Consider the following 20,728-nt stretch of genomic DNA (forward strand, 5'->3'; position numbering starts at 1 on the left):
CACCATTCTTGAAAATATGAAGAATGGTACTCAATGATGTGTTGGATTTGACCCAAACATAACACTTTGAATTCAGGACAAAGTTAATTTCATCAAAGAAATTCAGTTTGACTTTAGTGCCTTATTGCAAACAGGATGGATGTTATGGAATATTATTTATTCTGAACAGGCTTCCTTCATTTCACTCATTTGGGTTAGTATTGTGGAGTAACTACAATGTTGTTGATCCAGCCTCAGTTTTCTCCTATCACAGCCATTAAACTCTAACTATTTTAAAGCCACCATAGGCCTCATGGTGAAATCCCTGAGCGGTTTCCTTCCTCTCTGGCAACTGATGATGCCTTCCTCCCCGGCAACTGAGGACGCTTGTATCTTTGTCGTGACTGGGTGTATTGATACACCATCCAAATTGTAATTAATAACTTCACCATGCTCAAAGGGATATCCAATGTCTGCTTTTTATTTGATTTAATCCATTTGAAAACGTAGGCTGTAACACAAAATTATGGAAAAAGTCAACGGGTGTGAATACTTTCGGGGAGGCAGGTAGCCTAGTGGTTAGAGCGTTGGACTTGTAACCGAAAGGTTGCAAGATCAAATCCCCGAGCTGACATGGTAAAAATATGTCGTTCTGCCCCTGAATAAGGCAGTTAACCCATTGTTCCTAGGCCGTCATTGAAAATAAGAATTTGTTCTTAACTGACTTGCCTAGTTAAATAAAGGTAAATAAAAATACTTCTGCACTGTATGTTGGCACTACTTGAGCTTTAAAAAGCTTTAAAAAGTGATTACACCTCAGCAATTTATAACTATTTTTACCAAAAAGATGTGTTCCAAACCTTTGCAGCATTACTAGTTATTGTTAACGGCCATCTCATGACAAATATTTACCTTTGGGTATGTCTTTTTAGGCAGAAATAGAAATTGAGGTTTTACTCCCCAAACTCCCTTCCTCTCCTCTCAGACAGAGGAGCCGCAAGAAAAAGGGGAGGGAAATACCAGAATGTTTGATCAGTCTGGGAAAAAAAGGCCAGTTTTTTGGGGGGTGGGCGATGCAGACGAACGACGAGGGCTTTCACAAACAGACAGAGAACACAGCTAGGAGTTGGTTGACACTTGTCATCCTCCATTAAGGCCTCTGTGATTAGTCTTTGTTGTCGTGGAAACAGCAAACAGCTACATGCAAATGGCCTGTTCCCGCCCCAGGCTGGCCCCCATTGTTCTGGGCCCAGGCTTGACAGGGACACTTTCTCCACATGATGAAGGCGGGAGTAGCCCTTTAGGAATAGGAGTGGTCCCACCGCGGACACAGCATGATTCCTTCAAAATTGCCTGTCTTTTTTGTCGTTTTATTCTTCAATATTACTGGTAGCCACATCTCTGGAAAAAAGAGGGGATCTTCCAAAGCCAGCATTCCTCGCCAACCGAGCTGGATGCCTCCATAATCCAATATCCGGAATTAAGAAAGGGGAGTTGGGGGAATCTAAAGCATATCTGAATACTTAACACGTGAGAACAAAGCGGTAACAAGGTTTTGCCTATTTTTTCCCTTTCTGTTCTCCTCAGTATTTCCAATCTGCTCAATGGAACGTATTGATTGCAGGTCAAGGAAATCATTTAAAAACAATAGACTAGAATAATTTTGAAATAAAACACATTGAAGAAAATAAATGGTGACTTCAAAAGGCAATTGCATTTATTAAATAAAACATAACTAGTCTCAAATTGTAAATATGTCCACGACATTCTAACGCTCAAGCCGAAAAGTATTATATTTTGTTAAGAGATCATACAAGTCTCTGTTTAAAACCCTCTGCATCACAAAATAAAATGAATTCTACTGCAACTGTCTGCTGTTTGACATGTTTGATACAATCTCACAAATACTATGTAACATGAAGACACACATTAAAACACATGGGAGTGAGGTGGGAGATGAGGAAGGAGACTTGGGGAGTTGCAAAATCATAAAAAAATCTGCTTTAAAAACAGGCGGTTTAGACTTGACCACTTTACAACAGGCCCGCATTTCATTACAACCACCAAAACTGCCATAATATAAAATCGACAAAAACATATGGCACCATCTCCATGACACTCACCCCCCCCTTGTCTCTGTTCCACCTTGCTGGGAATCGTTTGTAAAGACAACGTCAGACAAGACCACAGAGCAAACCCCAAAGGCTAAACGCTGCTTCCCAGACAGACAACTGCTATCAAACACCCCCAGGTTCCGATATACTGTACCATAAGCATTCTAAAATAGAACTGTATAAGCCAGTCAGTTCGTTTGTGGTGAGAGCCATGCTCTTAGTAATGCTTTTTTTCTCTCTTTAATATGGATCAAATACAATGGTGTTGGCCGTTCTCTCCAGTTCATCTCCTAGACCAGGGGTAGGCAACTAGATTCAGCCATGGGATGCATTTTGTCGTAGAGGATAGTTTGGGGGCTGGAACCAAATTATAATAATTAGTATACTGCACATTTACCACAAATAAGCCCAAAAAGAGATTGTACTTGAAACGAACAATAATTTCATACCTTAATTACACTGAGAACAAGACCACGTCTCTTTTTATTAGTATGAATACTGGGGAACAGATTTCTTAAACTAAACAAATGTTTTGCTGAATTCCTGGTGATTTTAGTCTTTTTTGACATAGGGGCTAAAAATAAATCACCTGCGGGTCAGTTTTCGCAGCAGGCCACCTGTTGCTGACCTCTATCCTAGACTGTGTTTTCTGTAAAAAAAAAAAAATGTTTTATCCGAAAACCGTACAGGGGGAGAGCATTACATGGATAGCATTTTGATGAGTCTCCATCTGGAGAACTAAAGGGGAAGGATTTGTCATATCACGGGGCTAAAGCGTGATAGAGTCAGGTGTCTCTTACGGCAGGAGATAGTGTGTGTGTGTGTGTGTGTGGTAGATCCTGTCACGACAGACACTCAGGTGCCATCCCTCTTTTCTCTATCCTGCTCACAGCCATGGTGCAAGCCTTCTTTAAACCCCAACCTAAAATGTGATGCAATAGTGACTGATGTTCCTATTGTCCTCATTTTTACAACAAACGCCATTTAGTAACCTGCATAACCTGTTTTGTTGTCTTCAAGTTAGCAATGAAAAAACATGACAGTTCATGACCAGTTTTAAGAATGTCATACCATGGAGCATTTAGCTATTTCATTTAGAATTGTAGGACCCCTGTATATATAAAAAACATGACAGTTCATGACTAGTTTTAAGAAGGTCATACCATGGAGCATTTAGCTATTTCATTTAGAATTGTAGGACCCCTGTATATATAAAAAACATACAGTGCATTCAGAACGTATTCCGACCCATTGAATTTTTCCACATGTCAGAGCAAAAACCAAGCCATGAGGTTGGAAGAATTGTCCGTAGAGCTCCGAGTCAGGATTGTGTCGAGGCACAGATATGGAGGAAGATACCAAAACATTTATGCAGCATTGAAGGTCCCCAAGAACATAGTGACCTCCATCATTCTTAAATGGAAGAAGTTTGGAACCACCAAGATTCTTCCTAGAGCCGGCCGCCTGGCCAAACTGAGCAATCGTGGGAGAAGGGCCTTGGTCAGGGATTGGTGAGAGAAAAAAATAAATTAATTTTAGAATAAGGCTGTAATGTAAAAAAAAAATGTGGAATAAGGTCAAGTAGTCTGAATATTTTCTGAATGCACTGTATATGTCATTTAACCATACTGCTAATAGCCATAGAAAGGCATTGAATAACAAATTCATACAAAACAGATAGTCCAAAAATGAAATCTAAAAAGAAGTTAGAAATAGGATTGACACTTCAAAACTAAGAGATAGAAGATGAGGAAATTATTTCTCTATTTTTTTTGTACACCTATTTAACCCCTTTTTTGTACACCTATTTAACCCCTTTTTTGTACACCTATTTAACCCCTTTTTTGTACACCTATTTAACCCCTTTTTTGGACACCTATTTAACCCCTTTTTTGTACACCTATTTAACCCCTTTTTTGTACACCTATTTAACCCCTTTTTTGTACACCTATTTAACCCCTTTTTTGGACACCTATTTAACCCCTTTTTTGGACACCTATTTAACCCCTTTTTTGGACACCTATTTAACCCCTTTTTTGGACACCTATTTAACCCCTTTTTTGGACACCTATTTAACCCCTTTTTTGGACACCTATTTAACCCCTTTTTTGGACACCTATTTAACCCCTTTTTTGTACACCTATTTAACCCCTTTTTTGGACACCTATTTAACCCCTTTTTTGTACACCTATTTAACCCCTTTTTTGTACACCTATTTAACCCCTTTTTTGTACACCTATTTAACCCCTTTTTTGTACACCTATTTAACCCCTTTTTTGGACACCTATTTAACCCCTTTTTTCTACACCTATTTAACCCCTTTTTTGGACACCTATTTAACCCCTTTTTTGGACACTGAACTACTTCCATATACATCCATACATTTTTTGGAACTGGTACCGGGCTACCTTTAAATGAGAATTGAGAGGCTTGTGGGCATCCAAAACCTCAGGCGTGTACGTGTTGGTGAGAGATTTCCCTTTCGATGGTGTCGTCCAAACTTTTCGGACGCTATAGACAGAAGTCGGACGATCAGCGGTTCCGACTTCAGACGAGTCCCGTGACGCTGGTCGTAGAGCAAAACGGAGAACGCCATCGTGTTCATGAGGGTCATCTTTCCATAGAGGGATTTGTATCCCAAATGGTTTGGACGCTACAGACGTTTTGGTGAAAAGACTGATTTTTCAGGAAGTCTCCTGGTCTGACAAACACTGCTGTAGCTCTACCGCTTTCAACCACTGTGGATTATCTCTAGTTTAAAGAGACATTTTGATAGGGATTTTTTTTATTATTATGGCAATTAGATTTACACACAGGCGCAGGAATCGACTCTAGGGGGTTAAATTAAGACACGTTAAAAGGAAGCCATCTAAGAACGAAGAGCGACATCCTTACATAGCTAATGCATATAATCCTCTCAGGGTCACCCATTAATATAGCTGACAGGGATGACACCATGTTAAAAAGATGTCTTTGGAAAAACATCTGCTTCTGTCCATCTGTATCCAGACCAAAGACCTGTTGGATTATTAGTGCTTGGCAAACCAAACACCTTAGTTTTAGTAAAGAAAAAGGAAATGGTTCCCTTTGCACAGATAAGTGTCACAAGGTTTAAAATCACAGACTGTAGGGTTAAACTTTTTTTTTTTTAAATCACTCAAGGCTGTACTTCAGAGTTCAGATGAAAAACCTACACACACATGGGAGATCATCACGTTGACAGAATTAGTTCACTGTTGCAAGGCGCAAATAATATTGTTGCATGCTTTTTTTTGCACAGGAGTTGATGAAACACACAGAAAGAGGAGAATATGGAAGGAAAATCTCCCCTGTGTAGCAAGCTTGGCACTTTATCTCCCCTGAATGATTGTGCTGCATGCTTAAATGTTCTCAAAGCCCTATTCCTAACCCCTCACACTTAAACCCCAGCTGGGCTTTCTGCTTCAAGTCCCGGAACCAGTCAGGTGCTTCCCTAAGGGGGGTCCCCTCCTCATCACATGGCCCTGCATGTGTGTATGTGTGTTTTGAGCCTGGCCCAGGAGGCTCCCTCAGTGCGGCACAGACAGAGTGTCAGGAGAAGTGGTGACTGGAACAGGGATTAAAAGTAGTTCTGAATAATGAGGCTGAAACAGTAGGGCTGACTGGTAACTAACCAGCACCAGGAGGCTACAGGGCTAGGAGAAGACACACACACACACACACACACACACACACACATTACACAAACAAAAACACAGCCGTGATAGCCGTACATAATATATTCATGATAACAGATACTCTAGCATGTGTTAACTTGTCATTACAGTGAAGGTTACAGTGAAGGTTCAGTCACCTCCCGACATACAGTACAACCATGTTCCATTCACCTACCGACATACAGTACAACCATGTCCCATTCACCTCCCGACATACAGTACAACCATGTCCCATTCACCTCCCGGCATACAGTACAACCATGTCCCATTCACCTCCCGACATACAGTACAACCATGTCCCATTCACCTCCCATGTCCCATTCACCTCCCGACATACAGTACAACCATGTCCCATTCACCTCTCGGCATACAGTACAACCATGTCCCATTCACCTCCCATGTCCCATTCACCTCCCGGCATACAGTACAACCATGTCCCATTCACCTCCCGGCATACAGTACAACCATGTCCCATTCACCTCCCGGCATACAGTACAACCATGTCCCATTCACCTCCCGGCATACAGTACAACCATGTCCCATTCACCTCCCGGCATACAGTACAACCATGTCCCATTCACCTCCCGACATACAGTACAACCATGTCCCATTCACCTCCCGACATACAGTACAACCATGTCCCATTCACCTCCCGGCATACAGTACAACCATGTCCCATTCACCTCCCGGCATACAGTACAACCATGTCCCATTCACCTCCCGACATACAGTACAACCATGTCCCATTCACCTCCCGACATACAGTACAACCATGTCCCATTCACCTCCCGACATACAGTACAACCATGTCCCATTCACCTCCCATGTCCCATTCACCTCCCGGCATACAGTACAACCATGTCCCATTCACCTCCCGACATACAGTACAACCATGTCCCATTCACCTCCCGACATACAGTACAACCATGTCCCATTCACCTCCCATGTCCCATTCACCTCCCGGCATACAGTACAACCATGTTCCATTCACCTCCCAACATACAGTACAACCATGTCCCATTCACCTCCCATGTCCCATTCACCTCCCGGCATACAGTACAACCATGTCCCATTCACCTCCCGACATACAGTACAACCATGTTCCATTCACCTCCCGGCATACAGTACAACCATGTCCCATTCACCTCCCGGCATACAGTACAACCATGTCCCATTCACCTCCCGGCATACAGTACAACCATGTCCCATTCACCTCCCGACATACAGTACAACCATGTCCCATTCACCTCCCGGCATACAGTACAACCATGTCCCATTCACCTCCCGACATACAGTACAACCATGTCCCATTCACCTCCCGACATACAGTACAACCATGTCCCATTCACCTCCCGACATACAGTACAACCATGTCCCATTCACCTCCCATGTCCCATTCACCTCCCGGCATACAGTACAACCATGTCCCATTCACCTCCCGACATACAGTACAACCATGTCCCATTCACCTCCCGGCATACAGTACAACCATGTCCCATTCACCTCCCGGCATACAGTACAACCATGTCCCATTCACCTCCCGACATACAGTACAACCATGTCCCATTCACCTCCCGACATACAGTACAACCATGTCCCATTCACCTCCCGACATACAGTACAACCATGTCCCATTCACCTCCCATGTCCCATTCACCTCCCGGCATACAGTACAACCATGTCCCATTCACCTCCCGACATACAGTACAACCATGTCCCATTCACCTCCCGACATACAGTACAACCATGTCCCATTCACCTCCCATGTCCCATTCACCTCCCGGCATACAGTACAACCATGTTCCATTCACCTCCCAACATACAGTACAACCATGTCCCATTCACCTCCCATGTCCCATTCACCTCCCGGCATACAGTAACACCATGTCCCATTCACCTCCCGACATACAGTACAACCATGTTCCATTCACCTCCCGGCATACAGTACAACCATGTCCCATTCACCTCCCGGCATACAGTACAACCATGTCCCATTCACCTCCCGGCATACAGTACAACCATGTCCCATTCACCTCCCGACATACAGTACAACCATGTCCCATTCACCTCCCGGCATACAGTACAACCATGTCCCATTCACCTCCCGACATACAGTACAACCATGTCCCATTCACCTCCCGACATACAGTACAACCATGTCCCATTCACCTCCCGACATACAGTACAACCATGTCCCATTCACCTCCCATGTCCCATTCACCTCCCGGCATACAGTACAACCATGTCCCATTCACCTCCCGACATACAGTACAACCATGTCCCATTCACCTCCCGACATACAGTACAACCATGTCCCATTCACCTCCCATGTCCCATTCACCTCCCGGCATACAGTACAACCATGTTCCATTCACCTCCCAACATACAGTACAACCATGTCCCATTCACCTCCCATGTCCCATTCACCTCCCGGCATACAGTACAACCATGTCCCATTCACCTCCCGACATACAGTACAACCATGTCCCATTCACCTCCCGACATACAGTACAACCATGTTCCATTCACCTCCCGGCATACAGTACAACCATGTCCCATTCACCTCCCGGCATACAGTACAACCATGTCCCATTCACCTCCCGACATACAGTACAACCATGTCCCATTCACCTCCCGACATACAGTACAACCATGTCCCATTCACCTCCCGGCATACAGTACAACCATGTCCCATTCACCTCCCGACATACAGTACAACCATGTCCCATTCACCTCCCGGCATACAGTACAACCATGTCCCATTCACCTCCCATGTCCCATTCACCTCCCGGCATACAGTACAACCATGTCCCATTCACCTCCCGACATACAGTACAACCATGTTCCATTCACCTCCCGACATACAGTACAACCATGTCCCATTCACCTCCCGACATACAGTACAACCATGTCCCATTCACCTCCCGGCATACAGTACAACCATGTCCCATTCACCTCCCGACATACAGTACAACCATGTTCCATTCACCTCCCGGCATACAGTACAACCATGTCCCATTCACCTCCCGACATACAGTACAACCATGTCCCATTCACCTCCCGACATACAGTACAACCATGTCCCATTCACCTCCCATGTCCCATTCACCTCCCGGCATACAGTACAACCATGGTCCATTCACCTCCCGGCATACAGTACAACCATGTTCCATTCACCTCCCGACATACAGTACAACCATGTCCCATTCACCTCCCGACATACAGTACAACCATGTCCCATTCACCTCCCGACATACAGTACAACCATGTCCCATTCACCTCCCATGTCCCATTCACCTCCCGACATACAGTACAACCATGTTCCATTCACCTCCCGACATACAGTACAACCATGTCCCATTCACCTCCCGACATACAGTACAACCATGTCCCATTCACCTCCCGACATACAGTACAACCATGTTCCATTCACCTCCCGACATACAGTACAACCATGTCCCATTCACCTCCCGACATACAGTACAACCATGTCCCATTCACCTCCCGACATACAGTACAACCATGTCCCATTCACCTCCCGACATACAGTACAACCATGTCCCATTCACCTCCCGGCATACAGTACAACCATGGTCCATTCACCTCCCATGTCCCATTCACCTCCCGACATACAGTACAACCATGGTCCATTCACCTCCCGGCATACAGTACAACCATGTCCCATTCACCTCCCGGCATACAGTACAACCATGTCCCATTCACCTCCCGACATACAGTACAACCATGTCCCATTCACCTCCCGACATACAGTACAACCATGTCCCATTCACCTCCCGACATACAGTACAACCATGTCCCATTCACCTCCCAACATACAGTACAACCATGTCCCATTCACCTCCCGGCATACAGTACAACCATGTCCCATTCACCTCCCGACATACAGTACAACCATGTCCCATTCACCTCCCGACATACAGTACAACCATGTTCCATTCACCTCCCGACATGCAGTACAACCATGTTAGACATATAAAGGACCCCATACAGTCATATTAGGTGTCCCTTGGTCAAGGAAGTGAATGACAGAATCCAGACACATTCCAATGCAGTAGCATTGGAACACTAACTGACCACTAATTGACTAGTGTGATGACTGGGATGACCTTGCCCCCTCCACCGGTCAATACGAGCAACAAGCAGCCTGGCCACTGATAAGAGATTGGCCAGATGGGGAGACCTTGGTGACAGACAGCTTCCTGGTGCCGTGCTTTCCTCCTCCTCTTGGATGAGGAGCCATTGTGGGCTGGCAGCCCTGCACACTCAACAGGGGAGTATGCTACAAGAACAGGTCAATACTGATAACGTACCAGGCAAACAAAAACGCTCTTTGTGCCTCGCTCTCGGTCTCTCTATTTCTCGGTCCCCTGATTCGCGGGACTTTTCCCCCTCTTACCACACATAATACATTTCCTGCACAACAGAAGGGTTTCTTATCTTGGGCTGTTTATACCTGCAAATCGTCCAACTGCCCGTTTGTTTGCAGGTGACCCACACCGAGGTTACATTTCATTCCTGGACAGAAAAGTGTGGTCATGCTCCATGGCACAGCCTCCCTAGCCTTGGTGTCTACTAATACAATGCTGCTACAAGCAGAGTGGTGTTCATTCACCATCAATAGTAGACAGACCTAGCAGACAGACAGAAGCACACAAAGCAAATGTGCTACTGCTGCTAAAACATGAATGGAAACAGCCCAGTGACAAATGAATAGTAATCAGTATGTATACTTACCTATCCTACACTGGTTAGAACAGATAAATGCACATCTGATAGAAATTCAGCCCACAAACATATGATCATATTTCACTTTAATGACTTCACACCTTTTTTATTTTTCCTTTGCCCATATCCTATTTTTGGAATAATCAACATCTGTGGGTGTAGATTTACACCTATTCAACGCTGCCCCAAAAAATAATCAATTCCTTTCAAAAACAACTGCAGCGTAAAAATGTGAATGTCAACAACAAATTCCTCTAAATAGGGATAATTTCTGGACAATTTTCACAGTCTCTATGGATACAATATAATTATAGTCTACTTTCCCTTTGATACCAGCAAGATCCTTTCTTCCTATAACAAGAGAATATTCTTTTAGAAACAGGATGTTTTTCTGAACTAAACTCCCCCGGACACATTAAAGCTCAAAATCTATGTCAAGATGAAGGAGGAAATGTCTGACAATGCCCGTTTCAAATATTAAATAGCACAGGCAGAAATAGTCAGGGCGCAATAGGACTCTGATTGCATTGTTTGCATTGATCATTGCTATTCTTTGGTCTCACCTGTAATAACTCATTTTTTCTTATTTGTTGTCTAGTATTTGCTATACTTTGTGTAGATTGTTGATTCACTGTGACATACTCTTGGCTTGAATTCATCTCTATGTAAATATTACCATACGAACTGGAAATTATACTGTAATAAAATCTGACATTGCCATTACCTTCAATTGTCTTATTCTCAAGTCTCAACGCTGTTTTGCGAATATATGAAGACAACCTACGTGTTGTTACAGGCACACTCTGATCGTTTGATTTCACTTAAAAGCCTTATGTTTCCCCTCTGGATTAAATGCATTACTTTGTCATGACATCTGTAAGCCCTAGGAAGAAGTGACTCGTGAAAACCGACTCCAAGAGTTTACATTCAGGCAGGGGTTTTCAATTAAACTGAAACTCCTCTCTACTGTAGGGAACCATATTAGTTGGCCACCTCCATGATTTGAGCTGGGTTGTTTGAGACTGAGGAACCTCCGTTGACTCTAACTGTAGACCTCACGTCTGGAGTGGAAAAAGTGAGGCAGGGATCGGGTCCCATGTGTTAATATCCACCTGAGATGGTGAGGCTGTGAAGTGAGCTGGGTTGAGTCGCTGCCAGCAAACAAGATTTAGGGGCATGCTAAGCTAATTAAATCAACCTGTCAGGCGCCTTAGCTCCGACCCTATTAGATTGAGTGTCTGTTCATCATCGGGGCATATAACAGGGAGGTTTACAATCACATCTAAATACACAATAAAAGCAGACTAGGCTTCTCCTCTCCCAAAGGCCTGCGCTCTTAAATCCTCGTTGGACAGATGGGAACATTCTTGTTGCTGCTTTTGATTTACCAAAGACCCAGGAAGACCCAAGAAATCACTCCTGCTCTTAACGTAGGGTTACCCCATCAAGGGTGATATTCTTGAATGAAATACAGATCCTATTCGATGTAGCTTCGTCTCATTTTAAATTCCATGTTTTGGTGAAATAGTAGCTAGGTTTCCCCAGTTTCTGTCGTTTTAATCTTTGGTTATTATTAAAATGGTCAATTCTTATTCATGAAAAATTCTAAGAGGTTACGTTCAAAAAGCCACATTTCATAAATATGAACACGGTGAGAAAGCATTGTGAGGTAAAGGATTGTTATATACTGTATGATGACTGTAGTTTAATAAACATATTAAGAATGTGATGGATAAGGATGTCTCTCAGCGACACCCCCATGCCTCTGTCACGGCCAGATGAAAAGTCCAAACAATAACACCAGACGTCCATTTGGGCCAGAATGCGCCATGAGAAAGCCATAAATCAGAGGGCGTCCTGTGTGGATGTTCACAACACTGAGAACGCAGTCTCATCAGTCATCTGTGAATCTAACAGGGCTCGACTGATAATTCATGATAGCCCTGTCATAGACCCGTGCCGTTCAGATATGAATTATAAAAACACCAAACCAAGCATATCAGTCAGATGACAGACTGGACGTTTAAAGCTGGAGGCCAGTGTGGAGAAACGAGACACAATGCTTTCTCTCCATTCATTCTGCTCTGACGACTGGAAATACCAGTGTGACACATGGGAGACCATTCCATCAATACACAGCCAAGCTTACTTATGGCTTGTTACCAATCATTTTGGTGAGTTGGGACTTATAGTTGACCCTTATAACCATCTGGATATAATAAAATTACTCAAGTATGGGAGTTGATAGAATAATATCATCACTTTCAGGCAAGATCTGCTATTGAAAGCAACAGTCTAATGCATGGGACATTGCAAATTATGTGCAAATAGTTTAGGTTAAAACGCTTCAGCCCTTCATATCTATTAAGGAGATACTTCAGGATTTTGGCAATGAAGCCCTTTATGTCCTTCCCCAGAGTCAGATGAACTCGTGGATTCCATTTTTATGTCTCTGTGTGAAGTTTGAAGGAAGTTGCTAACTAGCACAATTGCTAATTAGCGCAAGACTGGAAGTCTATGGTATCTGCTAGCAGATAGCTAGCAGATAGCATAGACTTCCAGTCATTGCATGAATGCTAGTTAGCATTGGCTCACGAAACCACCTCTAACTTCCTTCATACTGGACGCAGAGATGGTATCCACGAGTTCATCTGACTCTGGGGAAGTAGATAAAGGGCCTCAATGCCAAAATCCCCAAGTATCCCTTTAAGAGTGACTACATTTTGGCAATTTTCACTGACTGAAAAAGTTGGTATATAATTCAAACTATGAATAGGTGTCAGATGAGTAAACCATGTAAAAAATAATTAGATGACTGTCTGCTTCAGTCCTCAGAAACTTTTCGTAAAGGCTGGTATTTAAATAGACAAAACATTGACACCTTTTGTCTAGAGCATTTTAATATGCTTGACAAGTACACATAACAACTTGGTCTAGAAACAACATCTGAAATATATCGCCTGCAACATTCAAACACTTGTTGGGAACAAAGAAAAACAGTGTTTCCTAAGTTATACTTGATCCCCGTCTACACAGAGAGATGACACAGATAAAGATAAATGACTTCATCTGATTCATCTTCCTGTTTTAAACATGTTTGGATGTTTCGGTTGAGGGACCCATTGTACTCCTGGAATGAACAACACAACAAGGTCTACAAAATGTCTACACAAAATAAACCGCAGGATATAATCCCCCGAAATCTTGGCTTCTTTTCTTTTGACGTTCATTATAACTACCATTGTGAGAGGTACTTGGCATGCAGGAGCATGTGCGCCCTGGCCCTACCTTTCTAGGGTTGGCTGCTTGTCTTGCTCTGAATCTAGTTGTCAACTTCTATCTTCATATCTACAAGCTGGGCGGTCTAAAACCACCCTTGACTAACATGATACCCTCCCAGTTTGCTGCTCCATGAATGATTTTGCACTACATGACCAAAAACTATGTGGACACCTGCTCGTCGAACATGTCATTCCAAAATCATGGGCAGTAATATGGAGTTGGTCCCACCTTTGCTTCTAGAACAGCCTCCACATTTCTGGGAAGACTTTCCACTAGATTTTGGAACATTGCTGCACAGACTTTCTTCCATTCAGCCACAAGAGCATTGTGAGGTCGGGCATTGATGTTGGGTGATTAGGCCTGGCTCGCAGTCAGCTTTCCAATTCATCCCAAAGGTGTTCGATGGGGTTGAGGTCAGGGCTCTGTGCAGGCCAGTCAAGTTCTTCCAAACTGATCTCAGCAAACCACTTCTGTATGGACCTCTTTGTGCACAGGGGCAGTGTTATGCTGAAACAGGAAAGGGTCTTCCCCAAACTGTTGCCACAAAGGCAGAGGCACAGAATCGTCTAGAATGTCACTGTATGCTGTAGCATTAAGATCTCCCTTCACTAGAACTAAGAGGCCAAGCCCGAACGACAAAAAAAAAGTCCCAGACCCCTATTTCTCCTCCACCAAACTTTACAGTTGGCACTATGCATTGGGGCATGTAGCGTTCTCCTGGCATCCAATCCACCAAACCCAGATTTGTCCGTCAGACTGCCAATTCGTGAAGCGTGATTCATCACTCCAGAGAACGAGTTTCCACTACTCCAGAGTCCAATGGCAGCGAGCTTCACACCACTTGCGCATGGTGATCTTTGGCTTGTGTGCAGCTGCACAGCCATGGAGACCTATTTCATGAAGCTCCCGCCAAACAGTTATTGTGCTGGCGTTGCTTCCAGAGGCAGTCTGGAACTCGGTAGTGAGCGTTGCAACCAAGGACAGACCATTTTTAAGCACTACGCGCTTAAGCACTCGGTGTCCTGTTCTGTGAGCTTGTGCGTTGTACCACTTTGCAGCTGAGCTGTTGTTGCTCCTAAACGTTTTCACTCACAATAACAGCACTTACAGTTGACCGGGGCAGCTCCGTCACTGAGCTCTTCAGTAAGGCAATTCTACTGCCAATGTTTGTCTATGGAAGATTGCATACCTGTGTGCTTGATGTTACACACCGGTGAGCAACGGGTGTGACTGAAATAGCCGAATCCACTCATTTGAAGGGGTGTCCACATACTTTTGTATATACAGTAGTGTACTTAGTCAGTATATAGCCAGTCAAGATCATTTGAAAAAGCAGAGCAAATACAGAACAGAAAACACATTAATAAAATATTTAAAAAATAATTGTGGATAAATAGAGGGAAACAGAGATACATTTTAATATAAATATAATATGCGCTGAACCATCATTTGATGATCTGATTATCTCTGCATCCAATTATATCCCTATTATGCTAATACGAATGGGACTGCCATTCATAATATATTTTCTCCCTTAACACTAAAACATCATTTTTATTCATAACTACTTGCCATATTAAGGTACAAAATATGTTGGGTGGTTTTAAGAAGACCCACCAAATTGCATTTTTTGCAAGCGTTAATCAACACCGATGGAATGAGGAGACAGAGTGTTTGTGCTGACTCCATTTCTCCTGTAACAAAAACCCAGCATGAGCATTCAATAACCCAGAGACGAGAGAGAAAAAATATTTTTCTGCTCAAGTATGTCATTAAGGATTTTCAAAGCAAGAGGAATGTTCATGGGTGTACATGATCACATCATGATACTAGGAAGTCATTATAAAGAGGGGGGCCTTTTTGTGGGACGGACATTCATGGAAATTAGGTTCATGATTCAAAATGTCATACACACACGGGGGGGCGGGGGGGGGGGGGGGTGTAATGGTGAGTGGCATGTGGATGGATCTGACATTGGCTTTCGCTCTAAAAACAGACACATTCCTTCTATGATGAATGGGCAAATATGTATTCATAGGCCTGAGAGCCCACGCCTTTGTCAAGTGAAACCCCAATCCTTGACTTTCTTTCTGCATACCAAAGCAGGAACTCCTCCCCAAAAAGAGAATCACCAGGACCGTTCAGCACAGACCATCTCCAAGCTCAAATCAGAGGCCCATTCTTCAAACGTTTCTGGGGGCACTATTTTCATTTCTTCTGGGAAAAAGACCCTGTGATTTATTTTGTGTGGTCTACAATTGCTATAAATCTACAAAGTGAGTGTATCTCTTTCTGAATGTTACGCCTGGCTCGACTGTTCCATATCCATCTCTTTTTAGTTAATCACCTCACACAGTCAGATTTAAATATAAAACCAAAAGACAAGTGAAATCTATGCAAGTGTGAAATAAAAACATGAGAAAAGAGAGAAATGTAATTTAAAAGAAACCCCGAGTTGATATTCTTTGACGTTTGGCTGTAATCAATGTTCGGCACGCTAGCATGTGACTTGAGTACAATGAGAGTGAAACAGAGCAGACATGTAATGATTGTCATTAAGCAGACATACTAACCAACCGACATCAAAGCCTCTGATGGGTATGAGAGAGGGAGTAGTTTGGGGACATAACTTGTAATTACAGTCAAATGTACTAATCTAAAGTAAGACAATGAAATGAAACTAAAAAAACTAATGAGATGACTTTGGGTAGCATAAAGAAAATAAAACCCTGCTAGTTCCTTCCAAAAGTCTTCTGTTTGGCAAAATGCCAGCTCCTTCAATTGAAGGTTCAAGATGCAGGTACTTAACGGAGTCAGCCAATCAATATAAAAAAAACTGTTTTCTGAAGCACAAAAGCCTGGGTGCACTGCACTCAAATATTCTGCTAGAAAACCCACTTCCAGTGTTATTGTCAACTTTTAAAGAGAAAAGTGAATTCACTATATAACAACAACTCTTCACTCCCATTAGAAGACGGGAAAATGAGCCAAATCAACACTTTCATGAACCACATTCGAAAAGCACATAGTATTCGACACAAGCGCAGACACACATCAGGACTTACCTTCTGAACAATGGAGATGAGTGAGGGTGAGCAGTAGACCATGGAGAACTAGACACCTCCATGCTGCAGGAGTCATCGTTGCTGAGTACTGAAGCCGCTCCAGATGCCTGCTAGCAAACCACTGTGGCTTTAGGATATAGAATAGAAGAAGAGGAGTCTGGGAGTAGTCAGCGATCCGTGGTTCTAGGAGAAGCCTCTCCAGTCATCTTGTCATCTGAAAATACAGAGAGAGGAAGAGGAGGGTGAGGAGGAGGAAAACTGTGTTTTACTGCTACCAGTCGAAACGTGGTCATCATCACAAAGGCTATGCCATCACAGCTGCCGTCTCTAAAGGTGGGATTGAAAAGATTGAGAGATACATTAACAGAAATATTAAAACAGTGCAAATGGTGAATAATCATGGTGAGACATAAGTATGCTGAAAATGTGTGATAACTAAGTCTCTGGATATATTGGGTCTGCTAAAACAAACACAAAAATACATCAAACCAGTGAGATATTCAGCATGCAAAAGGATGGGTATGACAAACTCTTTAGGGAACACCTTTCACAGACAGACGGACCAGGTGAATCCAGGTGAAAGCTATGACCCCGTATTGATGTCACTTGTTAAATCTACCTCAAATCAGTGTAGATGAAGGGGAGGAGACTAGGAGGAGGTTAAAGAAGGATTTTTAAACCTTGAGAGAATTGAGACATGGATTATGTATGTGTGCCATTCAGGGGGTAAACGGACAAGAAAATATTTAGGTGCTTTTGAACTGGGTATGGTAGTAGGTGCCAGGCACAACGGCTTGTGTCAAGAACTGCAACGCTGCTGTTTTTTTGACGCTCAACTGTTTCACGTGTATCAAGAATGGCCCACAACCAAAAGGACATCCAGCCAACTGTGGGACGCATTGGAGTCAACATGGGCCAGCATCCCTGCGGAACGACACCTTGTAGAGTCCATGCCCCGACAAATTGAACCTGTCCTGAGGGCTCAATATTAGGAAGGTGTTCCTAGGGCTGTGGTGGTCACGAAATTTCACCAGCCGGTGATTGTCAAGCAAATAACTGTCAGTCTCATTGTAATTGACCGTTAATTAACAAACACATTTAGCATCTCTTGGCTTCCACACAGCCTACAAGCCATTAAAAATTTTTATAATAAATCCATGTAATATAGCCTACACCTTCACAACACATCTATTATTTATTTTAGACAGGTCTAAAGAAGCATGATATGACGAAAACAAAAGTATGTTTCTGAAGAACAGAATAGCATACTCTGAGTTGTCTTTATGTTAGGTCCTGTTCTGGCTATGCCATATGGCTGTGGGCTACACTAGTTCATTTAGCAGACACGATTTGCTTATAATTCCACTGCATTATTTTATATTTTATTGAACAAAGCTTTATAAAATATAAATATTTCCTCAAAATGATTTTACGGAGTGCACACATGCAGCTATTCTGTGTTGAGCGGTTAACAAAGAAATAGGTTCTCCTATATGCTTCATTTAGAGGTATAAATGTCATTTTAGTTGTTCTACAAACACTGGGCTACATGTTTTGATTTTTAATACATTCTAAGACCGCATGATGCGACTAATGATGATATGAAAAAAGTTGCTTGAAAGACATGAGCTCTGCTTAGTTTTTTGCACCGGCTGTACACACTTCATCAGTCTCTCAATATAATTCACAATGATAGGCTAATATTGTCACCTATCAGACTATTCTTGATTCAATCTTGTCTTTAAATACACTAAATAATATATGTGTGACATTTGTAATGATTTAGAATGGACCCTTATCCTGCACCTGTATCGAAACAGGGGCAGCAGGAAAAAAATACATAACCTCATGCACTTAAATAGCGAATGGAGGACGCTATTCCAGTGTTTAATTTTCATGCCAGCCAGGTAGGCTATACTCCTGTTGTAAAGAGAAGCAATGTGCTTAATATTAGGAAAGTTGAGAAATAAATATAGTAGGCTTAGCCTATAGAAAGCTGATAGGATCCTCCACTTTTTAGTAGTGGCCATCACTCTGTTTTCTCACGCAATTGCAGAGCCTATAGAAATGTTGCGCAACATGAGCTCATGGGTTCTCATGAAGCGATGGATTAGATTTCAAATACATTTGCATTGATGTCAGAGTGATTAGAGGGACAATAGAGTGCCGAGTACCAGGCAGTTAAAAATGTCGGTAGGCTAGAAATGACCATCAGCAGCATCAGAACTTGAAGATGAATTACCGTGCCTAAACGGTCATGTGGAATTTGACTGCCTACATGACTCGTGACCGCCAGTGTGGAGGTAATACAATCACAGCCCTAGGTGTTCCTAATGTTTGGTATACTCAGTGTACTCAGTCTATCAAGTCTGAATATGTGTTTATTTTTCACTTCTGACAGGAAATACTCTTGGGTAGAGGAGAGCATGACGGAGCACTCATCCCTGGGTTACAGGCTACATGTTTACACTGACTGCCTTCACACCGCATTCCTCCCTCAACTCACTACTACCCCCTTCCCTCCCTCCCCAGAGTTCTACTGCCTTATCCCCACAGGAGAGGACCCTGTTGCTCAGGCAACGTGCTCACACAGACTCACACAGCAAACCATTAGAGACACAGCTCCTTTGTGAGGTACTTTTGTCTGCTTCCTCCTTATCTTGAGGGCAGCCACAAACTAGCGGGAGGAGGGCAGCCACAAACAGTCCACACGGCTTTGTCTGCCTCAGCTAAGGTTAGGCTCCACTCCCTAAAATGCTCTCAATGCACCAGATAGAGACTTGTTAGAACACAAGTCAAATACTCCGGATCGATGACATGTCAAATATACACGTTAGTACACACACAGACACACACCTTGACCTGCACATAAACAAAACCAGCAAGAAGACATCCATCTAGTACAGATGACTTAACCTAGGCCATGATGTACCCATCTACACTATACATACAAAAGTATGTGGACACCCCTTCAAATGAGTGGATTCGGCTATTTCAGCCACACCCGTTGCTGACAGGTGTATAAAATCGAGCACACAGCCATGCAATCTCCATCGACAAACATTGGCAGTAGAATGGCTTTGCTGAAGAGCTCAGTGACACCATCATAGGATGCCACCTTCCCAACAAGTCAGTTCGTAAAATGTATGCCCTGCTAGAGCTGCCCTGGTCGACTAAGTGCTGTTAAAGTGAAGTGGGAATGTCTAGGGGCAACAACGACTCAGCTGCAAAGTGGTAGGCCACACAAGCTAAAAATCATCTGCCCTCGCCTGTCCCAGTTCCAAACTGCCTCTGGAAGGAAGCATCGTCAGCACAAGAACTGTTCGGCGGGAGCTTCATGAAATGGGTTTCTATGGCCGAGCAGCCGCACACATGCCTAAGATCACCATGCGGAATGACAAGAGTCGACTGGAGTGGTGTAAAGCTCATCCCCATTGGACTCTGGAGCAGTGGAAACCTGTTCTCTGGAGTGATGAATCACGCTTCACCATCTGTCAGTCCGACGGATGAATCTAGGTTTGGCGGATGCCAGGAGAACGCTACCTACCCCAATGCATAGTGCCAACTTTTTAGTTTGGTGTTGGAATAATGGTCTGGGGCTGTTTATTATGGTTTGTTCTATTCTTCTTAGTTCTAGTGAGGGGAAATCTTAAAGCTACAGCATAAAATTACATTCTAGACTATTCTGTGCTTCTAACTTTGTGGAAACAGTTTGGGGGTCCATACATAAGTGGTTTGTTGAGATCAGTGTGGAAGAACTTGACTGGCCAGCACAGAGCCCTGACCTCAACCCCCTCGAACACCTTTGGGATGAATTGGAAAGCCGACTGGCGAGCCAGGCCTAATC

At 43.3% G+C, this 20,728-nt stretch overlaps 1 protein-coding gene across 8 annotated transcripts in view; it reads right to left on the bottom strand.

Annotated features, from left to right (window-relative positions):
* The window catches only part of LOC110530452 (adhesion G protein-coupled receptor L2), a 149,572-nt gene that overhangs the window by 102,064 nt on the left and 26,780 nt on the right, over nt 1-20,728 (bottom strand). For all 8 annotated transcript variants that reach the window (XR_016482582.1, XM_036986080.2, XM_036986075.2 and 5 more), the window contains exon 2: nt 16,882-17,095. Coding sequence is in view for 7 of the 8 variants with exons in the window: in XM_036986080.2 (XP_036841975.2) it covers nt 16,882-16,957 (76 nt within the window). In the remaining variant the exon portion in view is untranslated. The remainder of the gene's footprint in view (nt 1-16,881; nt 17,096-20,728) is intronic.

The sequence above is a fragment of the Oncorhynchus mykiss genome, chromosome 8 (genome assembly GCF_057628025.1).
Source record: "Oncorhynchus mykiss isolate SJ-2025 chromosome 8, ASM5762802v1, whole genome shotgun sequence".
NCBI lineage: Eukaryota > Metazoa > Chordata > Actinopteri > Salmoniformes > Salmonidae > Oncorhynchus > Oncorhynchus mykiss.